We start from the raw sequence: 26,905 nt of genomic DNA, 5'->3' as shown, positions 1-26,905 counted from the left end.
AAACTTTTTAATATATCAAAAATAATTAATGCGTTTTGTATAATTATCAATTTTAAATTTGCAAAAAAATGTCAGAACTGCAACAAAGTTATAAGTATCAGAAAAGTAATGCATTTTGAATAATTATTAATATAAAATTTTGCAAAAAATCTGGCAAAACTATTATTGGTGTCCATTTTTGACAAAAAAGTCTGAAATTTGAGATATTTAGCATATTCTAGCCAGAAAGCTCGGACCGAACAATTTAGCAACCCTCCTCTATCTTTAAACATAAAATCAATAACACTATCGTTAACAATTTTAACATTTTTCTGCAAAATTGAAAATCGATCGGCCAAAATTGACAGAACAAGAAAAAAAATTGCGCAGTGGGATCCAGATTGTAACTGCTTCGTTAATAAGCTGCTACTAGATGACTTAAAGCATTTAAATAGGAAAACAAAACAATTTGTAAACTATTTAGATTGAATTTCAGTATTGCATGTGTTCAGAGGCTACAAAATATGAATGAGACCATTTTCGATCGTTGAATTCTTAAAAACTACAAGACAAATGGGACAAGTAACCATCGCAAAAATCAGATCACCATGGCTAAACTAAAAAAAGGCTCGGACGGCAATTTGGATATGAAATGCGCTGGCTCTTAATGCAAAATCAAATCGTCCTCTTAATCTTTCTACATCTAAACATTTTTTAAAGCCTATTCGTACTGGAGCGTCTGTTATATGATTAACCATTTTTTTAAGATTCGTTAACATAAAACAAAATTTTAGGGCCAACAAATTTTTTTATTGCGTTGTCTATCTAATTTAGGGCTTCCACCTATCTAACTAATCTACACATTGTTTATTTCAGATCAAAACTTTTATATGGACTATCTGAGTAGAGTCAGAGAAAGAAGCAAAATGAGATATTAAATGTTTTTCCGTATAAGGAAAAATTAATTGAACCAAAAATTGCGGGTGTAAGACATAAAACCCCACGGAAAAACCCCCCACTTAGTTTAGATAGGAAATGAGCCCCCATGGAAAAAAACCACGGAAATAAACCCCCATGGAAATCAACCCCGATTTAAAAAAATACTTTTGGTCGTGATAATTTGTTTGGTTGTCATAGGTTCACATCTAGTCCCACGGGCCGCTGAAACATGGCCATGGCTCGCAAAGCATGGCCAAGCGCGCTAAATGCGCAGCTCTTTAATAGTAAAGCGGGTGTTTTTTTTTCGTGGGGGTTTATTTCCGTGGGGGGTTATTTACGTGGGGTCTATTTCCTATCTAAAATTAATTGGGTTTTTTCCGTGGGTTTTTTTCCGCAACCGGTTTTTTCCGGGTTTTTAGTTGAATTATATCGCGAGCTTACTCATCAAATTGTACAAAATCATGATGTAATACATTTTGCCATTAGATCAAAAAAACATTTTTTTGAGTTCATTTCCCAAAGTTATTGGTTTTTGTCAAAAATACATCTGTAAACAGTCATTTATGGCAGCCGAAATCATCCTTTAATTCTGAGTTCTCTCTCGCCGAAATTCTATCCACTAACTTAATAACTTCATTGAACGTAAATAGTTGGCGCTTTAATGTTGCTCGTTAAAAAGAATCCTCGCGTGTGAGGGGAGTTTTCAACGCCGCGTACCCCTTTTTGTGTTCAAACATGATCTTCATCTTAAATGAGGACAAATTAAACCCCAACTTTGGCTTGAGCAGATCACGTGACCTAAAGAAGAATGTTTTGAATGCTTTTTATTTGTGATGACCAACCTGCTTATGAAGGTGTAGTCGAATCCATCGTATGAGTACTTCTTGGCCACTTTGACTCCACCCCCTCCCCCTCCCCCTCCCCCACTTGCACTGATACCATTAGTAGCATTTGCCCTGTGACTACTGCTGCTGTTGCTCATTCCCTGATTGGATCTGACCTTGACCTTGTGACGAGGTGATAGGTCACTGAAGATCTCCGTGTTGTTCAATGAAGAGAACTGAACAAACATTAACAAAGTTATTTTTTTTGCGATTAGTAAATTAAAATCATAATCATATGGTTGAATATACTTGGAACAAACGATAATTCAAATCATTCGAGCAAAAATATAAACCAATCAATTTTCTTAAAGAACCACATTATAAAATTTCTTCTGATTGTTTTCTTCCTAAAAATAAAAATAACTTTTAAAAGCTCATACGTTACTATTCAAAGGAATTTTTTCATGTGAGAGCAAAAAATCATTGAGCCTTTTCTTAAAAATATTTTCATTTTTTGCCAACCGAAGCCATTGTGGTAATCTATACCATTTTTGTACGCATTGACGAACAATCGAATTCATTCCAAATTCATTTTTTATTCCTGTTTTGAGTATAAGCTCGGCATCAAATGTTTCATGACAATAAATTTACTCAAATTGTTCAAAAATCAATCAGTTCAAATTTGTTTCTTTTTTTGTGATACTCAACTGTGTTTTGGGTAAACAAAAACATAACCTCAAAAACCTCATCAACAACATGCAAAAGTTGTGACAATTTTTATACCACTGCTGCTAAAAACTTTTTTGGTTCATTGAAAATTGAGGGTTGATAAGAAATAAGTGCGGCAGAGGAAAAAAGTGACTGGAGTTCAAAATAAGTGAAATCTGGCTAAATGTTATTGGAAAAGGACCGAAATTCGTTTTTTCAGTTTTGAGAAAAACCCAAACACAAATTTGGTTTGGCTGTAGAAATGCAGGTGAAATCTATAGGTAAAAAACAAAGGAAGAACTTTGTGGTTGAACTGTTTCTTCAAAAACATATTTTTCGTTGCGTCGCGGTCAAAGCAAAATAGTAGTTTCATTCTATTTGGACATTTTGTTTTTTATCCGCGACAATCATTTTTCGTTACGGATTCAATGAAGATTTTGACATTGCAACGTATTGAAATGAAATTGTCTTTTTTTAATACATCAATGAGAGTTATTGGCTGAAGGGGTCTAGGAAACAAACCAAATAATTTTAGATAGGAATAAAGCCCCCAAGGAAATAAAACCTCGCGGAAATAAACCATCATATTAAAATTGAATTCTTGATTTTTGTGGGGTTGTGATAGTTTCCCCGGGTCGAGGTTTGCCGGTGAATTTTTGTAAGAAAAACGGTGAAATTCATTAAAATTTTTTTCTCACCGCATTCACTGCAATCACCGCAATACTTTCATAAATTCACCGCATTTATCGCATTTCTTACAAAAATTCACCGAAAAAACTCGACCCGGGTCGTATCACGTCTCACGGGCCGCTAAGGTAAGGTCATGACCCACAAGGATTGGCAAACACGCTAAATGCACGGCTCTTTTTTAATCAAGCGAGGGTTTATTTCGCATCTAAAATTAATTGATTTTTTTTCACTTGAGCGAAATTTCAGCCAATCATACAAAAAACAAAAGTTCGGAAATAGTACTTCGTCTTCGACTGCAGTTTTGGGCCCTCTTATTTTGGTACATTATTCAATGGCTTGAGAAATAGAGTTTTTTAAAGCAAAATACAAATACAAAGGGAGGAAAGGTTATATTTGGATAATTGATACATAACAAAACGGTTACAGGCTTAAAGGCTCATTCCCTAGAACACTTTTGAATAAAAACAACAAAAATCAGCAATGTTATGTTCAATTTGTTCATGCGTTATGCAAATTGGGCCGGTTTAACTCACACCAAAAAAATAAATAATTTACAGAAGTTTTTTGTAGCAACCGTATGGTTATATAAACGGTTAAAATCTCCACAGCCAGTCGACATTCTTAAGCCTCTGCGGGAACTTAAAAAGCAATTGACTTACGCAGTGAGTGGCCTTCGAGTAATCCAACGCTACTTAGCTTTCCAAACAAAAAGTTGAAAAGAAAAAAAAACAAGAATTAAACAGCCCGGTTGATGCTCTTTTACCGTATAGAAAAATTTATACTCAAATTAAATAAATAGGGTCATCTATTTTACTAATTTTGTTGAAGTTTTTGGGACCAATTTATATAAAATTAGTAGGATAGATACTGAATTTGAAAAGCTCAGATTCAAATACTAATGGCTTCTACTTTCTGCTCTATGGGAAATGGTTCCAGTATTGTATCCTACTTTTCCTCTTGTAAAAATTTCTCATCAGTTTATTTGCGTTTTTCATTAGCTTTTGATTTAGCAGATTCAACGATACCTTATTTTTTTTCAATGCGCTACTTGTACTTTGTCTCATTTGCGTGGAGCAAGCTGATAAGTTATTTAATATCCTCATTGGCATATATGTTTTTTTGTTAATTTTTCTAGACTTGATTCAAATTATCTTTCCATAAAAAAATCCTATATCATAAAGTTTGTAAGATAAATGTGTTTTTTTATCTTGATTGTAACTATAAATAAAAACAATTCCCAGCTCTTACGCGTAGACGCCATAAAAAGCTATCCGTTTTTGAATATCAACTGCAAACCAAATTTCAAACAATTGCAATTGATAGTTTCCTGCGTTTATTGTTGTTAATACTCAATCTTAATATAATTTTGCTGTAAAATTTGCTGTGTTTAATTTTTGAGGTCTTTAGACGCTCATTTTTTCCTTCTTAATTCGATCCAATAGGTTTTGTTTTCTGTTTTCCATGACGCAGCTGTGTTTGAGTTTATCGATATTTCAAACTTTTCAGCGATCATTGAGTTGCATGCAGTAAAAACTATTAGCTGTTGTTTGCAATTTTTTACGTTTTCGTTTGCACAGATGCGTCTCCTGTAAACGGCACAAAAAGTCAATAGTCCTATAAGTTTTTTAAGGAACCTTTTTCACATTTTTTGAAACGTGTTATTATCCATATGAACGACAAAAAATTTAAAATTGTTCAGTTTAACATCCGTTTTTCTTTTATGCATTCTTTTTAGTTGAACTAGTTCTATTTCACATTAGAGAAATTTTAATCATTGAATTGAGTGACTGTGAAATGAAACTACAAATGTCAAATGAAATTTTCGTCATGATTTGGGGTCTGAAGAATACTTGTAACCCGAAGTGTAATTGCAATTGTAATCCAGATTTAAGTAGGTCAACGATTTGGAAAACTTTGAGCAGATCTTGTTAGTTCTGGGCGTATGTCTCCTGCACCATTATTGGTATCCCTATTTGTTTCTAATATTAAAAACCTGTCGAAAAAGAGGATGGAAAATGCAACCCACTAGTTTGTGAATCCAATTCTTTTGTTCCTTGTGGCCTGGAAAATAAACAAACTGTGATGCCGAGGAAAAATCCATCATATTTCCAAAAAAGGTTCCACTTCAAAATCACTAAAAAGAATTTCAGAGAAAGCCTGTAAATCAGAAATAGGCCGAGGCCGTTTTTTTTTCGGAAATGCCTTATATAGATCCTAACAAACTTATTACCTCAAAAATCAATGTATAAATTTTGTGACTGGCTCATTAGAAACTGGCTGGACCTTGGCTCTTATCATAGAAGCAGCTGAGAAAGGAACATCAACAATTGCACCCTAGCAACAAAAACACAGACCTAATAACAATTTAAAAATACCAAAAAATTCAATTTTAGCAATCTTTGAAACTTAGATTTTGATTCTTCCTTAAATCATTTTTTTTTTCGATCGAAAGCAATGTGGTCACAAAATTTCTAGATCTTCGCAAATAACTTAATGTTTACGGCATCTATTTTTTCCCTAATGAAAATGTTTCTCTGAGCTCTTGAGGAGTATGAGTGTCGCTAAATACTTTTTTATATCAAAACTTTAAGGCCTCGTTAATGTATTTACCCCTTTTACACAAATTAATGATGGTTTACACCAAATTAATGACGCATTGATAGTTTCCTCCAAGTAATCCACCGCTACTTTGTTTTTCAAACGGAAAGTTGAAAAGAAAATAAAACAAGAATTAAACAGTCCGGTTGATGCTCTTTTACCGTATAGAAAAATTTATACTCAAATTAAATAAATAGGGTCATCTATTTTACTGATTTTGTTGAATTTTTTGGGACCAATTTAGGTAAAATTAGTAGGATAGATACTGAATTTGAAAAGCTCAGATTGAATTACTAATGGTTTCTACTTTCTGCTCTATGGGAAATGGTTCAAGTATTGTATCCTACTTTTCCTCTTGTAAAAATTTCTCATCAGTTTATTTGCGTTTTTCAGTAGCTTTTGATTTAGCATATTCAATGATACCTTATTTTTTTTTCAATACACTACTTGTACTTTGTCTCATTTGCGTGGAGCAAGCTGATAAGTTATTTAATATCCTCATTGGCATATGTTTTTTTGTAAATGTTTTTTTAGACTTGATTCAATTTATCTTTCCATAAAAAACTCTTATCTCATAAAGTTTGTAAGGTAAATGTTTTTTTCCTTTATTGTAACTATAATTAAAACCAATTCCCAGCCCTTAGAACTGTGTAGACGCCATTAAAAGCTATCCGTTTTTGAATATCAACTGCAAACCAAATTTCAATTAATTGCATTTGATAGTTTCCTGCGTTTATTGTTGTTAATACTCAATCTTAATATAATTTTGCTGTAAAATTTGCTGTGTTTAATTTTTGAGGTCTTTAGACGCTCATTTTTTCCTTCTTAATTCGATCCAATAGGTTTTGTTTTCTGTTTTCCATGACGCAGCTGTCTTTGAGTTTATCGATATTTCAATCTTTTCAGCGATCATTGAGTGGCATGCAGTACAAAACTATTAGCTGTTGTTTGCGATTTTTTACGTTTTCGTTTGCACAGATGCGTCCCCTGTAAGTGGCATAAAAAGTCAGTAGTCCTATAAGTTTTTTATGGAACCTCTTTCACATTCTTTAAAGCGTGTTACTAACCAAATGAACGATAAAATTTAAAATCATTCAGTTTATTGTCCGTTTTCCATGTATGCATTCCTTTCGTAGAACTAGTTCTATTTCAAAACATAGAAAATTTAATTATTGAATTGATTGACTGTGAAATGAAACTACAAATGTCAAATGAAACTTTCGTCATGATTTGGGGTCTGAAGAATACTTGTAACTCGAAGTGTAATTGCAATTGTAATCCAGATTTAAGTAGGTCAACGATTTGGAAAATTTTGAGCAGATCTTGTTAATTCTACGCGTATGTCTTTTGCACCATTATTTTTATCCCTATTTGTTTCTAATATTTAAAACATGTTGAAAAAGAGGATGGAAAATGCAACCCACTAGTTTGTGAATCCAATTCTTTTGTTCCTTGTGGCCTGGAAGATAAACAATCTCTGATGCCGAGGAAAAATCCATCATTTTTCCAATAAAGGTTCCACTTCAAAATCACTAAAAATTTCACTAAGAATTTCAGAGAAAAAGCCTGTAAATCAGAAAGAGGCCGAGGCCGTTTTTTTATTCAGAAATGCCTTATATAGATCCTAACAAACTTATTACCTCAAAAATCAATGTATAAACTTTGTGACTGGCTCATTAGAAACTGGCTGGACCTTGGCTCTTATCATAGAAGCAGCTGAGAAAGGAACATCAACAATTGCACCCGAGCAACAAAAACACAGACCTGATAACAATTTAAAAATACCAAATAATTCAATTTTAGCAATCTTTGAAACTTAGATTTTGATTATTCCTTAAATCATTTTTTTTCGATCAAAAGCAATGTGGTCACAAAATTTCTAGATCTTCGCAAATAACTTAATGTTTACGGCATCTATTTTCTTCCTAATGAAAAATTTTTTCTGAGCTCTTGAGGAGTATGAGTGTTGCTAAATACTTTTTTATATCAAAATTCCAAGGCCCCGTTAATGTATTTACCCTTTTACACCAAATTAATGATGGCATTCGAATTGGCGGTTCTGTATATGGTGTGCTTTTTGTACATACCGATCTTTGAATACTCATTGTCTCATTATACTGGAGAAAAACGACCCAGTAGCTGGCTCGCAAGATAACAGAAGCTGAAATTTCCGATGATAATAATTTGTAAATTTTGATAATGGCAGTTACATCTTATAAGTTTTTGTTAGGTTTTGATTTTGTGTTGGTATTGAAATTATAGTAGATGAGAAGTCTCACAACTTCTTGTTGAATTTTCATCATATTTCGTTACATCTTGTTTCCTAGTTCGTAATTATACTGTGTTACCACAAAGCTACGTACGTTCTCCTAAAAACTTTTGAAAACGCCACAGGCATCAAAAAACATAGAAGTAGAATACCAGAAACGAATCGGATGGTCGTGCATTATAATCTCTAACCTAACCTTACCAAAATTAGAAAATCAAAATAGAAAAGAGAAAAAAAAACAAAATTAGCCCAACAAACCACATTAAAGTGTTTTAAAAATGCCGGCATTTTTTGGCGCGGTGGGAGCTAGGTGGGGTGGGTGGGTAGATAAGTTGGGGAGGTGGGAAGTGCTGGGTTAGGTGAGGGAGGGCAGGTGGGAGTAGTTAGGTGAAGGAAGGGGGTAGTTTGGGTGGTTGGGGTATGTGGGAGGTAAGTTCGGAGGGGGGGGGGGGGTGGGTGGTAGGTAGGTGTTGGGTGGTAGATAGATGGTGGGGGGTAGATATGTGGTGGGGAGTAGATAGGTGGTGGTGGGGGGTTGTGCTGCGTAGTTTAGATAATTGAGGGTGACTTATATAGAAACAAAAAATCTCAATATGACCTCTTCACCTTGAACATTATCAGCAGTTCCTAATAACTATACATTACAAACAAAACTATTGTTATAGTTCAATGTTCGAAAGCATGTTTTGAGTATAAGCTCGGTATCATATATTTCATGACCATAAATTTTCTCAAATTGTTCAATAATTCACTCAGTTCAAATTAGTTTCCTTTGATTTTGTTATGCTCAACTGTGTTTTGGGCAAACAAAAACATCGCCTCAAAAAACCTCATCATCAACAAGCAAAAATTATGATAATTTTTTTACCAGTTCTCCTAAGATATTTTTTGTTTTGATGAAAATTGAGTGTTGATAAAAAATAAGTGAGGTAGAGGGAAAAAATTGACTGGAGTTCAAAGAATTCGGAGTGATATCTGGTTAAATATTATTGAAAACGGGCTAAGAATCGCTTTTCCAGTTTTGAGAAAAACACAAACACAAATTTGGTTTGGCGATAGAAATGCAGGTGAAATCTATAAGTAAAAAACAAAGGAAGAACCTTGTGGTTGAACTGTTTCTTCAAAAACATATTTTTCGTTGCGTCGCGGTCAAAGCAAAATAGTAGTTTCATTCTTTTTGGACATTTTGTTTTTTTATCCGTGACAATCATTTTTCGTTACTGATTCAATGAAGATTTTGACATTGCCACGTATTGAAATGAAATTGTCTTTTTTTCAATACATCAATGAGAGTGATTGGCTGAAGGGGTCTATGAAACAAACAGCCTATTTTTATATAGGAATAAAGCCCCCAAGGAAATAAAACCTCGCGGAAATAACACCTATTATAAATTTTCCTTCGTGATATTTGTAGGGTTGTGATAGTTTCATATCACGTCCCGCGGGCCACTTAGGTAAAGTAATGACCCAAAAGGCATGGTCAAACACGCTATATGCACGGCTCTTTAATATTCAAGCGAGGTTGTATTTCCTATCTAAAATTAAGTGTTTTTTTCACTGAAGCGGAATTTTAGCCGATCATAAAAAAACCAAAAATCGGAAATAGCACTTCGACTTCGTCTGCAGTTTTGGGCCTTCGTATTTTGGTACATTATTCAGCGGGCTTGAGAAATAGAGTTTTTTTAAGCAAAATACAAAGGGCGGAATGGTTATGTTCAGATGATTGATACATAACAAAACGGTTACAGGCTTAAAGGCTCGTCCCCTAGAATAGTCTTGAATAAAAACAACAAAAATCAGCAGTCTTATGTTCAAGGTGTTCATGCGTTATGCAAATTGCCCTGTTTAACTCAAACCTAAAAAAATTAAAATAATTGACAAAAGTTTTCTTTAGCAACCGTATAGTTTTATAAACAGTTAAAGTCTCCACAGCCATTCGACATTCTTAAGCCTCTGTAGGAGCTTAAAAACCAATTGTCATACACAGTGATAGCTTCCTTCCAGTAATCCACCGCTACTTCGTTTTTCTAACGGAAGGTTGAAAACCAAAAAAAAACAAGAATTAAACAGGCCGTTTGATGCTCCTTTACCGTATAGAAAAATTTATATTCAAATTAAATAAATAGGGTTATCTATTTAAATGAACTTTTGAATTTTTGGAATCAATTTAAGTAAAAATTAGTGGGATAGATACTGAATTTGAAAAGCTCAGATTCAAATGCTTATGGTTTCTACTTTTTGCTCTATGGGAAATGGTTCAAGTATCGTATCTTACTTTTCCTCTTGTTTCAATTTCTCTTCAGTTTGTTTGCGTTTTTCAGTATTTTTTATTTTGAGCATATTCAACGTTTAATTAACAATTTTCAATACGCAACTTTTTCGTATATGCGTGGAACATGCTTATAGGTTATTTTATATCCGCATTGGCATATATGTTTTTTTATGTTAAGGCTTTTTTAGACGTGATTCAATTTATCTTTCCATAAAAAACTCTTTTCTCATAATTTTTGTTGGATAAGTATTTTTTTCTTGATTGTAACTATAATTAAAAAATAAATGCCATCATTTAAAACTGTATGGACGCCATCCAAAGCTATCTATTTTTGAATAGCTGTAAAATTTGCTGTGTTTAATTTTTGAATTCTATCAACGCTCATTTTGCCATCCAAATTAGATCCAATAGTTCTTGTTTCGTTGTTTTTCATAACGTAGCTGTCTTTGAAAGTCTCGATATTTCAAACCTTCCAGCAATCATTGAGAGGCGTGCAGTAAAAACTATTAGCTGCTGTTTGCTATTTTTGACGTTTTCGTTAGCATAGATGCCTCCGCATCCAAAAACTGACATCAATGTGTTTTTAATGGAACATCTTTTACATTCTCTAAATTGTTTTATTATCCAAATGGACGATAAAATTTGACATTAATAAGTATACTATCCGTTTTTTTTGTATCCATTCTTTTTAGTTGAACTAGTTCTATTTCACAAAAGAGAAAACTGAATTATTTAATTGATTGGCTGTGAAATGAAACTACAAATTTAAAATGAAATGTTTGTCATGATTTGCGGTCTGAAGAATACAGGTAATGCGAAGTGTAATTGCTATTGCAATCCAGATTTAAGTAGGTGAACGATTTGGAAAATTTTGAGCAGATCTTGTTAGTTCTGAGCGTAAATCTCCTGTACCATTTTTGATATCCCTAATTGTTTCTAATATTAAAAACCTGTTGAAAAAGACGATGGAAAATGCAACCCACTACTTTGTGAATCCAAATTTTTTTTGTTCCTTGTGGCCTTGAAAATAAACAAACCCTAAACAAAATCTGATGCTGAGGAAAATATCCACCATATTTCGAAAAAATTTTCCACTTCAAAATCACTAAAACGAGTTTCAGAGAAAAAGGGTGTGAATCAAAAGAAGACCGAGGCCGTTTTTTTTTAAATTCAGAAATAGCTTATATAAATCCTAACAAACTTATTACTTGAAAAATCAATATATAAAATTTTGACTGGCTCATTAAAAATTGGCTGGTCTTGGCTCTTATCATTGAAGCAGCTGAAAGAAAAACATCAACAAATTGGTATTTAATAACAAAAACACACACCTGGTAACAATTAGAAAATACCAAATAATTCAACTTAAGTAATCTTCGAAATTTGGATTTTGTTTTTTCCTTATTCATTTTTTTTTCGATCAAAAGCAATGCGATCACAAAAAGTTCTAGATATTCGAAAATAACTTTTACAACATCTATTTTCTTCCTAATGAAAATATTTTTCTGAGCTCTTGAGGAGTATGAGTGCTGCTCAATAATTCTTTTATATCGAAATTTCAAAGCCCCTTTAATGTATTTACTCTTTCACACAAAATTAATGATGCATTGCCATTGGCGGTTCTGTATATGGAGTGTTTTTTGTATATCCCAAGCTTTGAACACTTATTGTCTCATTATACTGGAGAAAGATAACAGAAGCTGAAATTTCCGATGATAATACTTTATAAATTTTGATAAAGGCCGTTTCATCTTATAAGTTGCTGTTAGGTTGTGATTTTTGGTGGTATTGAAATTACAGTACATAAGAACTCTCAGTACTTCTTGTTAATATTTCATCTTTTATTTTTCGTCACCAGTTGTTTGTTACTTATGTTTAAGGATTTTTCGATCTCGTAATTACACTATGTTATCACAAAGCTACCTACGTGCACATAAAAACTTTTGAAAAACGCCGCAGGCATAAAAAACATTTTGAGTTCAAATTAGTACCCTAGTGCCTAGAATTCTCAGTACTTCTTGTTAATATTTCATCTTTTATTTTTCGTCACCAGTTGTTTGTTACTTATGTTTAAGGATTTTTCGATCTCGTAATTACACTATGTTATCACAAAGCTACCTACGTGCACATAAAAACTTTTGAAAAACGCCGCAGGCATAAAAAACATTTTGAGTTCAAATTAGTACCCTAGTGCCAAGTCAGTGCTTGCTTCAACGTCTAGTGCACGGTTTGTTTAGTTTTCAAACAAATTTATAGACATCTGAGTCAAACTGCAGATACATTTGTTCCAAAATTTGCCAAAGAACTGCATGTTTTGTAATTTTTTGTTGATCAATCTAAATTAGATTATGATTGGACTATTGCAGACCATTCAAATACGTCCCGCTCTTTTTATTAATACAAAATTTTGAACATCTTTGATTTATGCTCAGGAGCATTACTTTGTCGAAAAAAGGGATCTATTCTGTCCCCCCCCCCCCCCAACGTTTTTTATGACCCCCAGTTACAAATCATTTGTTGTTACATAGCACGTTACTATATAAGAAAATAGCTCGTCCTCCTGGTGGTCATAAAAATTTATGCTCACTAAGCTGGGGGGAGGCGAAACAGAATAGATCCGAAAAAAATATTGAAACTCAATTTCTCAAAATTTTTAACTAAACCCATTAAGATTGTTTCAACATCTAAATAGCGTTTCCACCAATATGATTGTATTGTGCCCCAAAGCATGTGATTTAAAATTTTATGGGTGAATTCATCATTTCTTCGAAGAATTAGCAGGATACTTTGAGCCCGTCGCTTGAGATACATTCAGCCTGTTACTTCTTCAGTAGCGTTTGTATGCATGCGGTGTACTACATCTTGAGTTTAAGCTGAGTTACTTTTTCTCTCCCTGGAAATCATACATTTTGAATTCAGGCAGCGTGGTTAAGAAAAATGCAGCTTAGCCATATTTTCTGTATAATTGGAGATAATGAGAATAAAATCTCTAATAAGATTTCAAAATTTCGCCTTTTTTTCACGCCTTAGTGCAAATCAAACTAACTGATAAAAAATAACTAATCAAACAAACTGTACTGTACGTAGATTTTTGGTACCATATCTTGATATTTTGTGCCTTGCAACTTTTGGTAAGTTATCAAGTTTTTATCAAGTTTTAGTATCTTTCCACTTGCTTTGTATAGATTTGCATGTGTTACTAAGAGGTAAGATAATTAAGAAAATAATTGATTTACAATTAGAAAATTTTGGTTCATAAACGATCATTGTTATTATCACGAGTTCAACCCTAAGCACCAATGCAATCACACTCGCTTCCTTCTTGGAAAAATTTTTTGAGCTAAAACTTCCTGTTCTGGGCAAATACTTATACTAATACTAAATTTGGTATTCGAATGTATCCCAAAACTGACGAAATAAAATTCAAGGTTAAGTTATTTTTCAAATATGATTTTTAGAAAGATTTCCTATCATTAATATTCTTTTTCTGACCCTGGTCAGCCATTTATATGCCGATTATTTCCCAATTAATCCAAATTAAGCTATTGCAAACTCGGTACCCGATAATGCAGCCATAAATGGTGACTACTGAAGGGTGGGTGGGGGGAGGGGGGAGGGGGATGAGTATGGGGACTACTGCTTACAGGTGGGGGGTTGTCGTTGTTGGCGAGGGGTGATGAAGAGGAGAGGGGGGTTGAGGTGTCGTGACTTGCCCTTCTCAACACTGCGTCTGTTGCATACACTGTCCTCAGAGTTCGAGGGTTCAAATACGAACCTGTGAAAAAGAAAAATAGAAATTTGATCTTTGCCAACAAAAATGTTTGCTTCTGGTTAACAGAAGAAGAGACAAATTCGCAATCATGTGCCAGTCGACTAAATCGATTGCCTGGTAATATCTCATTTAAGTCAGTTTAATATAGGCGTAAAAGTTTTACAATTTTCACATTTTTTAATGCAAAGATCTCGATAAAATATTGTCAAAAATATTGGACTGGCGTAAAAATTAAAATAGATTTATTTTTAGGAGGAAACAAACATACTAATGGATTTAACTACGTTATTCAAAATTAACTAAGTTATTCTACGTTATTCAAAGTTTTCCTAAGTGCGGGACTGATCAGATTTTTGAGCTTTCTAATCCACATTTTCATCACTCATTCGCGTGTCCGAATTGTGTTCTAGCTACCTTACTTGCAACATAGTTACTGCTGTTTCTTAGAGTTGGCAACCCGAAGGTCGAACAAATCGAATTAAGAAATTGCCGGCATGTTTGGCCAGGGACGTAAGAAAGCTTCGGTATGTTAGGCTTCTTAGAACCGGTAAGTTAGGTATTTATAGATAAGAAATGCTCAATACGTTTCTTTTTAAAGCGTAAGAACTCGTCGGTATGTTAGGTGTCTCAAATTCGATTTTTTCGGTTTTGAAAGTAAAAAAAAGTTTGTTATTGCCGGTTTAAAAACGGAAGAAAAGCGTCGGTATCTTCGATTTCTTGTATTCCGTATGTTTGGTTTCAAAGGTAAGAAATCGTCGTTGTTTTCCATACAAAATTTGAGTTTATTGTTAATAACGAAGCCAAATGTTTTGAAAGATTTCCAATCACGGGAGTTTTAAACGTCTGAATTACTTCGAAAAAAAGGTACAAATTGATTTTCTTGAGTAGCTGAAAAATATCTAGAACTAGGCAAACAGTTATGAATTTTTCTTTGTTTGTCAAACCGGAGCGCATCGTCAGAGCGATTCAGTATTGGACCAGAAAATAAATCATAAGGATTTTTAAGTGGGCCATTACTATGTTCAGGTCCGAGATTTCAGTATGACTTAGTATAATTTTAGTAAGACAAGATGAGCCACCAACTGACTTTTGTCTGAACATGAATTTTGTTAATTCGGTTTGCGGTCTGGGCATAAACCAATTTTGTCTGCCCTGGTTATGGGCATATTAAAATGCCGCCTGGTTTTGATATGCGCATAGCGTAAATAATTACCCGCGCTTTCGCGCTTCTATTTGCTCAAGAGCCAATTATCTCGCGTCTCTCTCTCTCTCTCTCTCTCTCTCTCTCTCTCTTTCTCTCGCTATCTGTTTTGATCGTAATTAAAAATACATGCGTTTTCAATGTACATGAATTTATATCAAGTTGCAGAACTTGTTCTGCGTAAGAATTCAATTAATAGGCTCTGAAACTATGATTATAACTATAATTTTGAGTTATAGTTTTTGATTTTGTCGCATGCATCTATTAAATTTGAATTGCGGCCATTTGAATTGCGGCTCCTTGAATTGCGGCTCCTTGAAATGCGGCTCCTTGAAATGCGGCTCCTTGAATTGCAAGTTATGAATTTAAGACTCATTGATTGTTGTTGATAAGCATTCAATTCATTAAATCACTCTCACCGATTGATCATTTGATCACGAGAAACCAAGAAACCAAGTACACAATTCATTTGCTCAAGATTTATTGTGGTTCGAGACCATATATGGCGACGGTTTCTTACGCTCAAAACACGAAAAACTGAACTTAAGAAACCCAACATACCGATGATTTTGTACCTTTTAAAACCGAAAATACCAAAAATTGCTGATATTTAAATACCGAACACGCTGACAATCTCGTTTGCTTAAAAGCAAACATACTTACTGTTTCTTGTCTTTCAAAATTTAACAAATTAACCGAATAAGACGTAAAAACTTTCGTCAAATTTGTCTAACAAAACCGAACAAACGGAAATTTTTCCTACATTTAAAAACATTTATCTCAAGACTAGAGTACTGACGAAACCTCGATTGAAGAGAGGCACTGTAGTAAAAGACGGTTTTTCTGATTTGTCAACTTTGCTAATCGAGGTAAAACCAGTAACAATTAGAATTTATACAAATTCAGTTAAATCAGTTACCACTATTTGTTTAAATCAATGATTGACACTTAAATTTTACAATTTTTTTCGAAACTAGATCAATGACCGATTATTTTTTTTTCATTTTTTTTATCCATTCCTAGGACCTATAACATTTTGTATTTTTTTTCAGAACAGCTTTCTTTAGATATTAATTCCCGAATTGAGCGAATCATGGGTAAGATAACTGTACGATAACTATTTACTTTCAAAGAGTCAAAAGAATAGTTAAGGTACCAAAACCTCAAAATACAAAATTTTATTTTAAAATGTAGGTTAATTTGCCTCACAATCATCACGCATTAAATATTTGTAGCTTTGCAAAAAAATTACAAGCGTTTGCAAGAATTAGCAAGGATTTAAGGCACCTAGCTACTGTGAAAGGATCAAAAAGGTATAGAGTTCTAAAGAATAAATTGTTTGTTCCCAACCACTTCCAATTTGAAGATAATAGGATTCCAATTTTGGCCAATCTTGTTTATCGAATTTATGTCTGTAGAGACCAAATATCTTGGCTAGGTATCCAAGGTCAGTTTTTTGGGCTATATCAATGCAAAGAACTTGAACTGTGGTTAAAGATTTGTGCTGCTTGATTTTTCGTTTTGGTACCATATAGTCACCTGGTCAGGATGCATATGATAACAAACTAAAGCGGATTAAAATAAAGTGTAATAATCCGAAGGAATTGAATCAAATTTGGGCTCTTAGGAAATTTTCTGAATGAGGTTGCAGGCTGCGAGAGCTTTTATAAAAAGTTTTTGCTCTTTTTCTTGCTAACTCTTTCTTGACAGAGGTTTATTCATTTGCAAACATTTAGGCATCTCAGAGGGTTTGTAGCTTGATTTCGTTCTTACTTAATAAAAAAATTGTGTCCGTTTTTATTTTGCTGTTTTCGTTTTTGTTTTGTAGTTTAGGTATTCTAGATATTGCTCGTTGTTGTTATGGATATTCAGATGACATAGAGGATATTCTATTTGTCCTATTTTTCAAAAATTTGTGAGCGACAAAAATCCTGCCTCTATGGACGCAAAATATTACTAAATTTTAAATTGTATAAAGAGATTGAGCCTCCGTTGTTTTGTAATTTGATGTTTTAAATTTTTAAAAAACGATTTTTAGTTACATTCAGGTATGTACTCTTTAAGATCTCTTCATTTCATTAACTCGTGGCTATTTTTCAAAAGCGAAAAGTTAGCAAGGATGATGGACGGGAGGGGTTGAATTTTCTTTTGAATAAATAAAAGTAAAACATCTATTTTTTCTAATTTTTGTTTTTACAGTATGAATTGATTTTATAATGTTTTTCAGGTATCATAGAAAAAAATTGTTGAAGTAGAAAAATCGGTATCGTGTTTTAATTTGTTTCTATGAGAATTCAGCGCCAAAACAGCCAGGGATGTATTTGTCTAGCAGGTGGAACAATTAAACCGAACCAATGAAGTTCAATTCAATTAACCGCTGTTTGACATGTCTAGTTTGAAACGTTAATATCAATATATGTATAACTTATTATGTTAATTTAAAGCAATTCTTTTTATTAATTGAGAAATATTTTAGTTAACAGGCCTGTATAGCACAATTAACGGTTACTAAGGAATTAATGATCCGCTTTTCTTCTTGTTATAAAAGACTGCTCCTATAGAAATTTTGTCGTTTTTTGAAAAAAAATATTCTTTTCAGTAGAGTCCATCGATGACGATTGCTTTAGCGTTTTTTTTTTAAAAAATATTAATTAACTCAGAACCTTTTGCAATAATGCCTCTTTTTATACCAAAATTTTCCAGACGTTCTATTTTTAGAGAAATTAGGTAATTTTTTTACTCCTACCATTTAAGTAACTGCATCGCATATGCAAACAGTGATTAGAGGTGCTGAGAAGAAATCAATGGTTATTGAGAAGGTTTAATTTGAAGTCCACTAAAATAATCGACGAATATATTCGGTGCGCATAAAGTACTTGAGCAAAATTTTCAACAATAAGTTATGAAAGGGCAATAAGTTTGGCTCTAGGGGGGAAATTTTACATATGGTCTGCTAAAATGCACAAGAACTACGGCAGCTCCAGATTCAAAATCCAATACTCACAATGAATTTTTATCTTTGAAAAGCAAAACGCAAGCATCTCAATGTTTTTGCGACCATTACAATTTGAGTGTTTTTATCATATAGCATGTTAGCTTGTGAAAATAGATCGGTCGCGCGGAGCGCATGAAAGCGCAAAAACTTTATAGCACTAAACTGAGGGTTCCCAGGCTGAGGTTCCAGGCCGAAAGTCGGTATGTCCAGACCTAAATGAACGCACAAGGGGGGGGGGGGTGTCGTGCGTTCAAAGTTACACGGTCTGGAAACAAGAATGAACGCACGATAGTCTGAACATAAGCAACTTTGAACGCACGATAGTCTGGACATAGGTTATGTCTGGGGCGGTCTGGACATATGGACTTTCGGTCTGGGACCTCAACCTGGATCAGGGGTGGGTGGAGGTCAAAAAGAACAGATCCAAGAAGAAATCAACCACCTGATGCTGTTTCGGGGTTGTTTTGTCTCATGTTGCAGAGGATAGCTCTATCCGCGGCAGTCAGCACCTCAAAAGGGGGTCTACGGTTGCCATGGTTACCATGTCTGCTCACTCCCTCAACCCCTTGTGATAGTTGTGACGTCATACCTGTACCATCCAATGGTAGTTGATCCTCATTGGTCAGATTCTCGAGGATATCAAGGCAATCCATACCTGAAATTGCTTTCATTCAATATTGCAAACAAACTTTAGGGTTTTTCCTATTATTAACATTATTCATATTTTCTGAAACTTTCGCTTATATTTTTGTCAGTCTTGCTAAAATATTTTAGAAATGTTTTAAAGATGTGCTGTTGGTTTGTTTTCTGAGGATGGAATGGCGTTGATTAATTTATATAATTTTTTGTCTCAAATTGTCGCTACATTTTTCAAAAAACCAGCCTTTTTTCATCGAAAAATGAAACAAATAAGCTTCTTTAGTCAACTTTGAACTTTGCTCAAATCTGCCGGAAATGAACACCTAAAAATTAGTGACACAAAATTTTCAGGTTAGAAATGTTGCCGGTTTTTAGCTAATATATCTCTATAATTATACAAACAGCATCAGTTTTCTTTGATATACGTTTTTTGACCAATTATCTATGTCCATTAATTTGGGTTTCATTGCATTTTTCTATTGAACGAACAGTAATAACAAGGCTAGTTTTGGTCTGATCGTAGAATTCTGAAATCCAAAAGTAACCCGGGTTGTAATCAGAGACTCTTCTTTCTAAAAAACTATCGCCTTTTTTGTGTTCATCACATAACAGAACATTTCACATTAAAAATCACTATGGAAAGCTCCAATTGGCTTCGAAAACAAATTTCAGTTAATATTTTTTATATTTTTAGTCAAAAACTTATGGTCGTTTTCACTTCTAAAAACATTTGATATCAAAATGAACAATGGATAATAGAGCTTTGCCACTGTTTTTCCCATATTTTGGTCAACTTGTAGCTTAGTTTCAGCAAAAATAAAATGCATATTCAACTTCAACAAATTTTAATCTCTGATGTGGCTTTACACTTTAAGTTATTGATTTCTGGCTTCGATGCTGCAATTTTAGCAAAAAAATTGATCTTTGGACATTTGCCCATTTTTTGAGTTTTTTTGTGTTTTGTCACATGAACAAATTACTGATAGGTCACTTATCACCTTAATGGCGTCGAAAACTTAAAAACAATTGAAGCTATAATTTTTTAAGTAAGAGGTTATGGTTTAATCGGCTTCAACACCGTTTTCTAGAAGAATTTAATGGAATTGTTTCACTTTTGTTTATAATTGCATTTATTTGTGTAGTCGCATGAGAATTTCCGAAAAACATGCTGTCTCAATGGCTTATTCTGAAAAAAAACTTGAGTTTTTTTCACAGATTTTAGTTGTCAGCTGTAAGTTTTCTTGACATCAACTATTTTGTTCTCGAGAAAATCATTCTTTTTTAATTTCCGATCTGCTGTTTTTTTTGTTTCTATTTGTTACCTGGTATCAACAATTACAGGTCAAATATCACGTTGTTCTCATGATAGGAGGACAAAATTGAACTTATCTAATGTTTTAATTGAATTCATAATGGTTTTAACGGCTTCCACGCTGCTTTTTCGAAAAAATTCTTTGACTTTCTTTGTCTGAATTTGACGTTTTTTTTGTAAACGCGGGACATATTCTGATCAAAAAAATTTTCAATAGCTTCGTTTATAAGAAGAAACCAACTCATTTTGTATTGCAATCTATTGCTAATGGTTTTCGTGACGCTTAAATTAATTGTTTTCAAAAAAAAACAAACGTAGTTTCTAACTTTGAACTTTCCTTCTTTATTTGATACTAGCCTCAATAATGAGTGGTCACATATCAATGTATTAGCGTTCAAAAAACGGACAACCAAAGATTTTTATTCTTTAGGAAAATATTATGGTTATAACGGCGTCGACACTGTATTCTCTCAAAAAAAATATGAGCTTTAGTTTTTTTTTCTGCATCTGAATTTTTTAGTCTAAAAAATCTTAATAAAGACAGGACCCAATGTCTTATCTTATGGAGTCAAATGATCCCATCACAGCGTATATATATCTTCAGTTCATATCTAATGGTTTTCATGACTTTTGATCCAATTGTTTAAAAAAAATAAAGCGTAATTTTTAAGTTAGCCGCTTTTGTTGCCTTTGGCGACTTGTTACCGAATCTCATTAAAGACTTTTTCCATGTTTTTGGAACTGCTGCACACTTCACTAGTAATTTTGTATTTTAAGGATTTGTTATTAAGTTATTCCACAAACAGACATCGAGTTTTGGATGTTATTAATGTCTATTTTTGGTTTTGATTTTGTGTTGTGATATATCTCGTATCCTTACCAATGGCAAATATATTCGGTCCTCTAAAGTGGCATTCTTACTCCACTTATTGATTTGAGTTGGAAACAATTTTTTTTTCATGCACCATTTTTTTCGAAAAAGTTGGATCTTTGAAAGTTTTTCTTCCCTTCCTCATTTGGTAAACAATTAGGCTGAAAATGTGGATGAGCGAGGAACCTGATGTGCAAACCCACAAAACCTAGCCTCCTTGTTCTCCCTTTTACTGCGACTCAAAACTGCTAATTCTAGGAAGTTAAAATTCAAAATTTGAATCAAAATCTCGTTCAAAACTTGAAAATTGTCAAGATACAAACTCAGATTTTCTTTTTGAAAAATTCAGTAAGAAATTTACTGCATGAAATAAAATTGAGAAATAATTAAAATTTCGTAATTGAAATTTTGATAACCGACGGTATAGTTCTTTTATACCAGTAGATAAAAATTTAAGAAAATTTAAGAAATATAAAAATCAGTTTCCATCAAAAAAATAAAGCAGGCTAGCTTAGAAAAATAAATGCGTACTTTCTACTGCAAAGACAGGTCACAAGGGAGAACACGAAACTCCAATGAAGAAAACCAATTCAGAGAAGAGCAATGGAGACGAAATATCTTCTTATACAAAATTCAACATATCTAACTGCACCAAAACGGTGATTTTTATCAGAAAGTTACCTAAATCTTGAAGACAGATGAAGAAGAAATTGCGATTTCATATTGATAAAAATTTTCAAACCCATCGAAATATTAATTAAAATTAGCAGTTATAGTGTTAATAATTGAAATAGAAGCTGTAAGAAAATTAAACAAGAGCAACATACTAACGTCGATTGATTTTCTCTGAAACTACTGGCGAGTAATTGGATTGATAATGGCCAGCTTTGGCTCAGTGATGCTAGCTTAATGTTAAGAGAGGGGAAAGAGAGAGAAGTAAAAAAAACTGATGCACGAGGAGTTTTTTTTTGGGGGGGGGGGTGGGGGCGTGGGCGAAGAGTCAGTGCAGTGGAGCTCAAGTCTTACGGAGGGAGGGGGGATTTGGGTGGCGAGGGGGTACGGAATTGGAACTGGTGGAAAATGCGGAGGGGCGGGTTGAACGGGTCATATCGCTCAAATCCGGGCAGAAAGACTTTAGTGTGAACAACTTAGAAGATATGAAAAATTTTATGGCCAAACAATTCAATTTCATTTAGCAATTTCTTACGTATACAAACCCGGGTCGAGGTTCGGCGGTAAATTTTCGTAAGAAATGCTGTGAAATGCGGGGAAAAAAAATTTCACCGCGTATTACTTACATTTTTTTGCGGTGAATGCGGTGAATTATTTATTTTCACAGCGTTCTCAGTATGCTTACAAAAACGAACCTTCCCTACACGGGTTCGAACCTCTGACCTACTGCATGCCCTCAACAAAAGTCGATGTGGAAAGTTTTTTAAGAAATGAGGTGAATTTTGGGGTAAATATTTGCAAGAAAAGCGGTGAAAAGCGGCGAAGAATTTATTGTCACCGCATTCACCGCAATCAACGCATTTCTTACAAAAATTCACCGCATTCACCTCTTTTCCTACAAAATTTATACAAAAACCTCGAACAAGGATTGCTCAACCAGTCAAACACGAATCGAGTATATGCAAAAATAAGTTAGAAATATAAGCCTACCATTCAATTATATAAAGACGAACAACAACTATTGGTGAATAATGTTGATTTAATCCCGTACTTAATTCCAATTGCGCTTCAGTACTGGGCCAGTATAAATGCATTTCCTCATTATTACTGAATCATAGACTGACTCATGTCACTTTTTTGACTTGCCAGACTTGCTTTCAGTCTGATTTTACAATGGTCAGACTTGGGCCGAGTGCAAAACTCAAGTTCCGTAAGGGGATCACACCCACGAATTCCTGATCTCCAGCCGTTTGTTCTCTTTACTGCGCCACCAAGACTGCTGAAATGTTGTCTTTTGCTCCGTTAAAATACGTTAAAAAAAGCAAATTTCAAGCGAGAAAGTGAGCAAAAAATATTACATGGGAGACTTGCATTTACAATTGCCCAGTACTGATTTACACTTGGAGTTCGGTACGGGATCGTAACAACTTACACAAGCTTTATTTTACAACAAATGGCATTTATAAGCTGAAAAAAGTGTCAACGCTATTAAAGAAGAGCTTAAAAATTTGACATACAGCTTAGTGGAAGCAAAAAAGAAAATCCTAATTTTCTTACAACAAAAAAATAGCTCCTAAAATGCAACTTGTCAATCAACTTCACTTTATTGAGAAAAAAAAAGATTTTTGCACATACTATTTTGAACTCGTATGATGTGAACAAAACAATCAATCGCTTTTTTCCACCGGAACTAAAAAAGGGCTACATCAAAATTCAATTTTTTTTGTCTTCTACGCCGCTCAAGATGAAGGAACTACGAAAATAATAATAGAGGTAATGATCACAAAAAGTAATCTCTAATCTATCGAAAAACTTCTCTAACCTTTTGTGATGCGAAAAAGTGCCCAACAAAAATTTTACCGCCCTATTTGTTGTGTTTTTTTAAAGCTGAATTTAACTGACCTGTTTCTGACAAACAACTTCAGCAAAGTGAATAACTTATGCATTTCAAGTGATAGTGATATTTCAAGAGCAGATGTTCGGTTTGACAAGATGAATGTCTCTGCCGAAATGAATTATTGCTATAGCAATTATTGGCCAGATTAGTTTTACTTTTCGCAATGTTTCAACTTACTCTGAGCGTCATAACGGATTTTATTTAGATCTATAATTGTCTATTGTCTGCAAATTTGCATTCAAAGGGGGGAACAAATATTGCTGAAGATCAGGTCAATGTATCAAAAAAAATGTAACTACTCAAGTGCATTGGAGTTTAAGTTCAATTAACCGCAGCTCTAAGCGGCGAAGGCGGCAAATCATAGCGAAGAATGCAGTAAAATTAAACAGTAAAACGATTTTTCGAGAATAGTAAATTTCGTAAAATTGTCGGTCTTCTGAAAAAAATGATTAACTTTACCTTAACTTCTAAAAATTATTAAAAGGTTACATGACAATATACCCAATGCCATTCTACCCAATGCCAAAATACCCAATGCCATTATACCCAATATGCCAATATACCCAATGCCAAAATACCCAATGCCAATATACCCAATCGAAATAATAACAATAATCACTTTGATGCTAACTTTGATAAAGAATGCTCATTTTAAGTTCAAAGGCGAAATGGTATGGCCTAATTGTGCTTTAAAGAAATGACGTCAACTTTTAGAACGCTCGCACAGAAAAACATAAAAGAGAACAAACAACTTGACAATTGAAATGCCGCTTTTAGGTTAAACCGCCTTTTAGGTCAAACCGCCTTTTAGGCCAAACCGCCTTTTAGGTCAAACCGCCTTTTAGGTCAAATCGCCTTTTAGGTTAAATTTGTTTAAACTTAACACATAAAAGATAACAAAAATATCACTGCAGACATCAAAGCGGAATTGGCGCGGCGGTTAATGCATGCAACAAAAAACACGGCGGAGGTTCGAATTCCGGCGATTAAAAAATTTTCACGAAAAATTAAAAGTTGACTTAATAAAAAGATTGGAAACTAAAAAACTGGGAATAAGTCAGGAAAACCTGCCGATACCAGCTATGGGTGGTGTTGGGAGTGCATGGGGAGTGGAAGGTAGAAAAGTACCCCACACAGAAATTCTACTGTCAAATTATCAGCTCTCTAGCTCTTCTGGTTTTTGAGTAAAGTTTTTTTACAAAAATTTATTCAATAACACCACCAAACGCACGAATAACAATTATAAAAGCTCAGGAATGTGTATAGTAAGCAAGTGAACGTAAATATGGGACAACATCATCAGTTTTAAAGTTTTTTGCAATATTTTTGACGTTTTCATTCAGAACTCTGTACTTCTTTCGGCTTTTGTTCTCCTTTCCGCTTAAGGCTTTAATAATATTGAATTTTTGGTTAGCGGCATCGAGTGATATCTTCTCCAGAAAAGTCATAATGCAGGGATGGTTGCCTTGAAAAAGGGATGTAACCCCCAAATTCCAGCCTTCAACTGCATTTGTTGTTCTTGCTAAGCCTTCAGCTGCATCTTTGTTGTGGTTCCAGAGTGCCAAAGGGTATTGAGGTTCTCTATTGATACGGCCAATTTTTTCGCCTCGGATATACGTCCTCTGAAAGTAGGAAGTTAGGTCGTCTATCATCTGCAAATACTCTCTGTCTAATTTAGCAATTTCACAGACATCTTGTATTTCCTCAATTACAAGATCGAAAGAGGTCGATACCATTGGCTCAGGGACAAAACTGACGGTTTAGTGTCCGATTTATAGCAGATCTGGTAGTCAAAGACAGCTGCGTTGCAATATCGGACCCGATTGGTAACAGACTGCTGGCAATTATCATGTTATTTACTGGGTTCTGTTCCGTTCTCGCTGTCTCCTTCATTTGACCAATGATCTGTTTTGCTTGTACATGTCCCGGAACAATTTCGTGGTTGTGCTCGTTTTTCTTGGATAGTAATTGTTTTCCAGTCGTAATGGCCGTAACTTTACATTTATAAGAGCTCCATTTTGAGCATTTCCAATGCGTAGTAGTTTTTGTTTCTAACTTCTTTTGAAACTCATGTCCATCAAGGATTAAAGTTAATCGGTTCTGTTGGGACGTACCCCAAGTTATTTCGCTCATGTTTAGCGTCTATATTTAGCCAAGTTTAAAGACTAGAATAACGAGTCAAGTTTCTTTGAACAATTCAGTTTCTGTGATAATTTTGCGTCTTGTTTACTTAAATTGCGTCTAATTAGTTAATTTGAATTTAATGGTAGACTGGTACTCTAATTGTGGGATTATACCTTAATTTCAAGATTATAACTATTAAATTATAAATAGGGTAGTTTGGCATTGGGTATAATTTAATTGGGTATAATGGCATTGGGTAATTTGGCATTGGGTATTTTGGCATTGGGTATTTTGGCACATTGGGTATTTTGGAATTGGGTATTATGGCATTGGGTATTATGGTATTGGATATATTGTCCTGACACCTTATTAAAACTAACTGCGTGGTTAATACATTTCTGCAGTTTACACAGCACCATCATTATATTATTCAATTACAACCATCCAATGTTTGATTTTCTTGAAAAAAATATTAAAAAACATAAAATATTGCCACTCATTTGTTTATTTAATTCTTTTATTGCCATTTAAACTTTTATCTGGTTATTTTTTGTTTGAGGTCGCTATTCGATGCTTCTTTCTAATTGTAACTGGAAGTTTAGTTCATTGTCGAAAAATTTCTCGCAGTAAAGTATTTCAGTATGATGGCTATGATAAATTGGTATATCAGCAAATTCGTTAGTTTTTATTGGAACCATTTTTTCTCTGCCTTGTTTAAGAGCTTTGTTAGCTGTGGAAGAAAATGTTTAAAAACACTTTTGATGAATAGAGCTCTGCTGGTTGAATTTTTGTCTCTAGAAAAAGATCCTGAGAATGTTTTCAGAAATCAAACTTTTATGCCCATTTCAACTAAAATATATCGGAAGTTTTTTATCGTAAAAAAGTTAATGGCAAACAATGTTTTTTCATGAAACTCTTATTTAGCAGTAAATGCAGAAAAATACATTGCAGATATGATCTAAACCATTACATTTAACGGCCAGAACATTTTTCTCATTTTATTGTAAAATTTTGAAGTTATATCTTCCCAGCACTAATTTTTTTTCAAACTTCTTATCAGTTGTTTTTTCAAAGAAACTTTAGAAAACCAGTTTGTTGAAACACCATGAATCCATTTTTTTCAAGGAAGTTTATAAATCGGCA

The 26,905-nt window shown here is 33.8% G+C and overlaps 1 protein-coding gene across 2 annotated transcripts in view; it reads right to left on the bottom strand.

Moving 5' to 3' along the window:
* LOC142335881 (uncharacterized) overlaps positions 1-26,905 on the bottom strand; it is a 116,499-nt gene that overhangs the window by 57,505 nt on the left and 32,089 nt on the right. Inside the window, exons 1-4 of one of the 2 annotated variants that reach the window (XM_075384231.1) lie at positions 24,270-24,336; positions 18,690-18,902; positions 13,924-14,054; positions 1,761-1,978 (exon numbers count right to left, since the gene is read on the bottom strand). In XM_075384231.1, the coding sequence (XP_075240346.1) occupies positions 1,761-1,978; positions 13,924-14,054; positions 18,690-18,902; positions 24,270-24,288 (581 nt within the window). In that variant the 5' untranslated portion in view covers positions 24,289-24,336. Of the gene's footprint in view, positions 1-1,760; positions 1,979-13,923; positions 14,055-18,689; positions 18,903-24,269; positions 24,337-26,905 lie in introns of those variants that run through there. The other variant, XM_075384228.1, reaches the window with a different exon arrangement.

This window comes from Convolutriloba macropyga, chromosome 3, assembly GCF_964194025.1.
Source record: "Convolutriloba macropyga chromosome 3, txConMacr16.3, whole genome shotgun sequence".
NCBI classification, from domain to species: domain Eukaryota; kingdom Metazoa; phylum Xenacoelomorpha; order Acoela; family Convolutidae; genus Convolutriloba; species Convolutriloba macropyga.
This window is presented reverse-complemented; position numbering and strand designations above follow the sequence as displayed.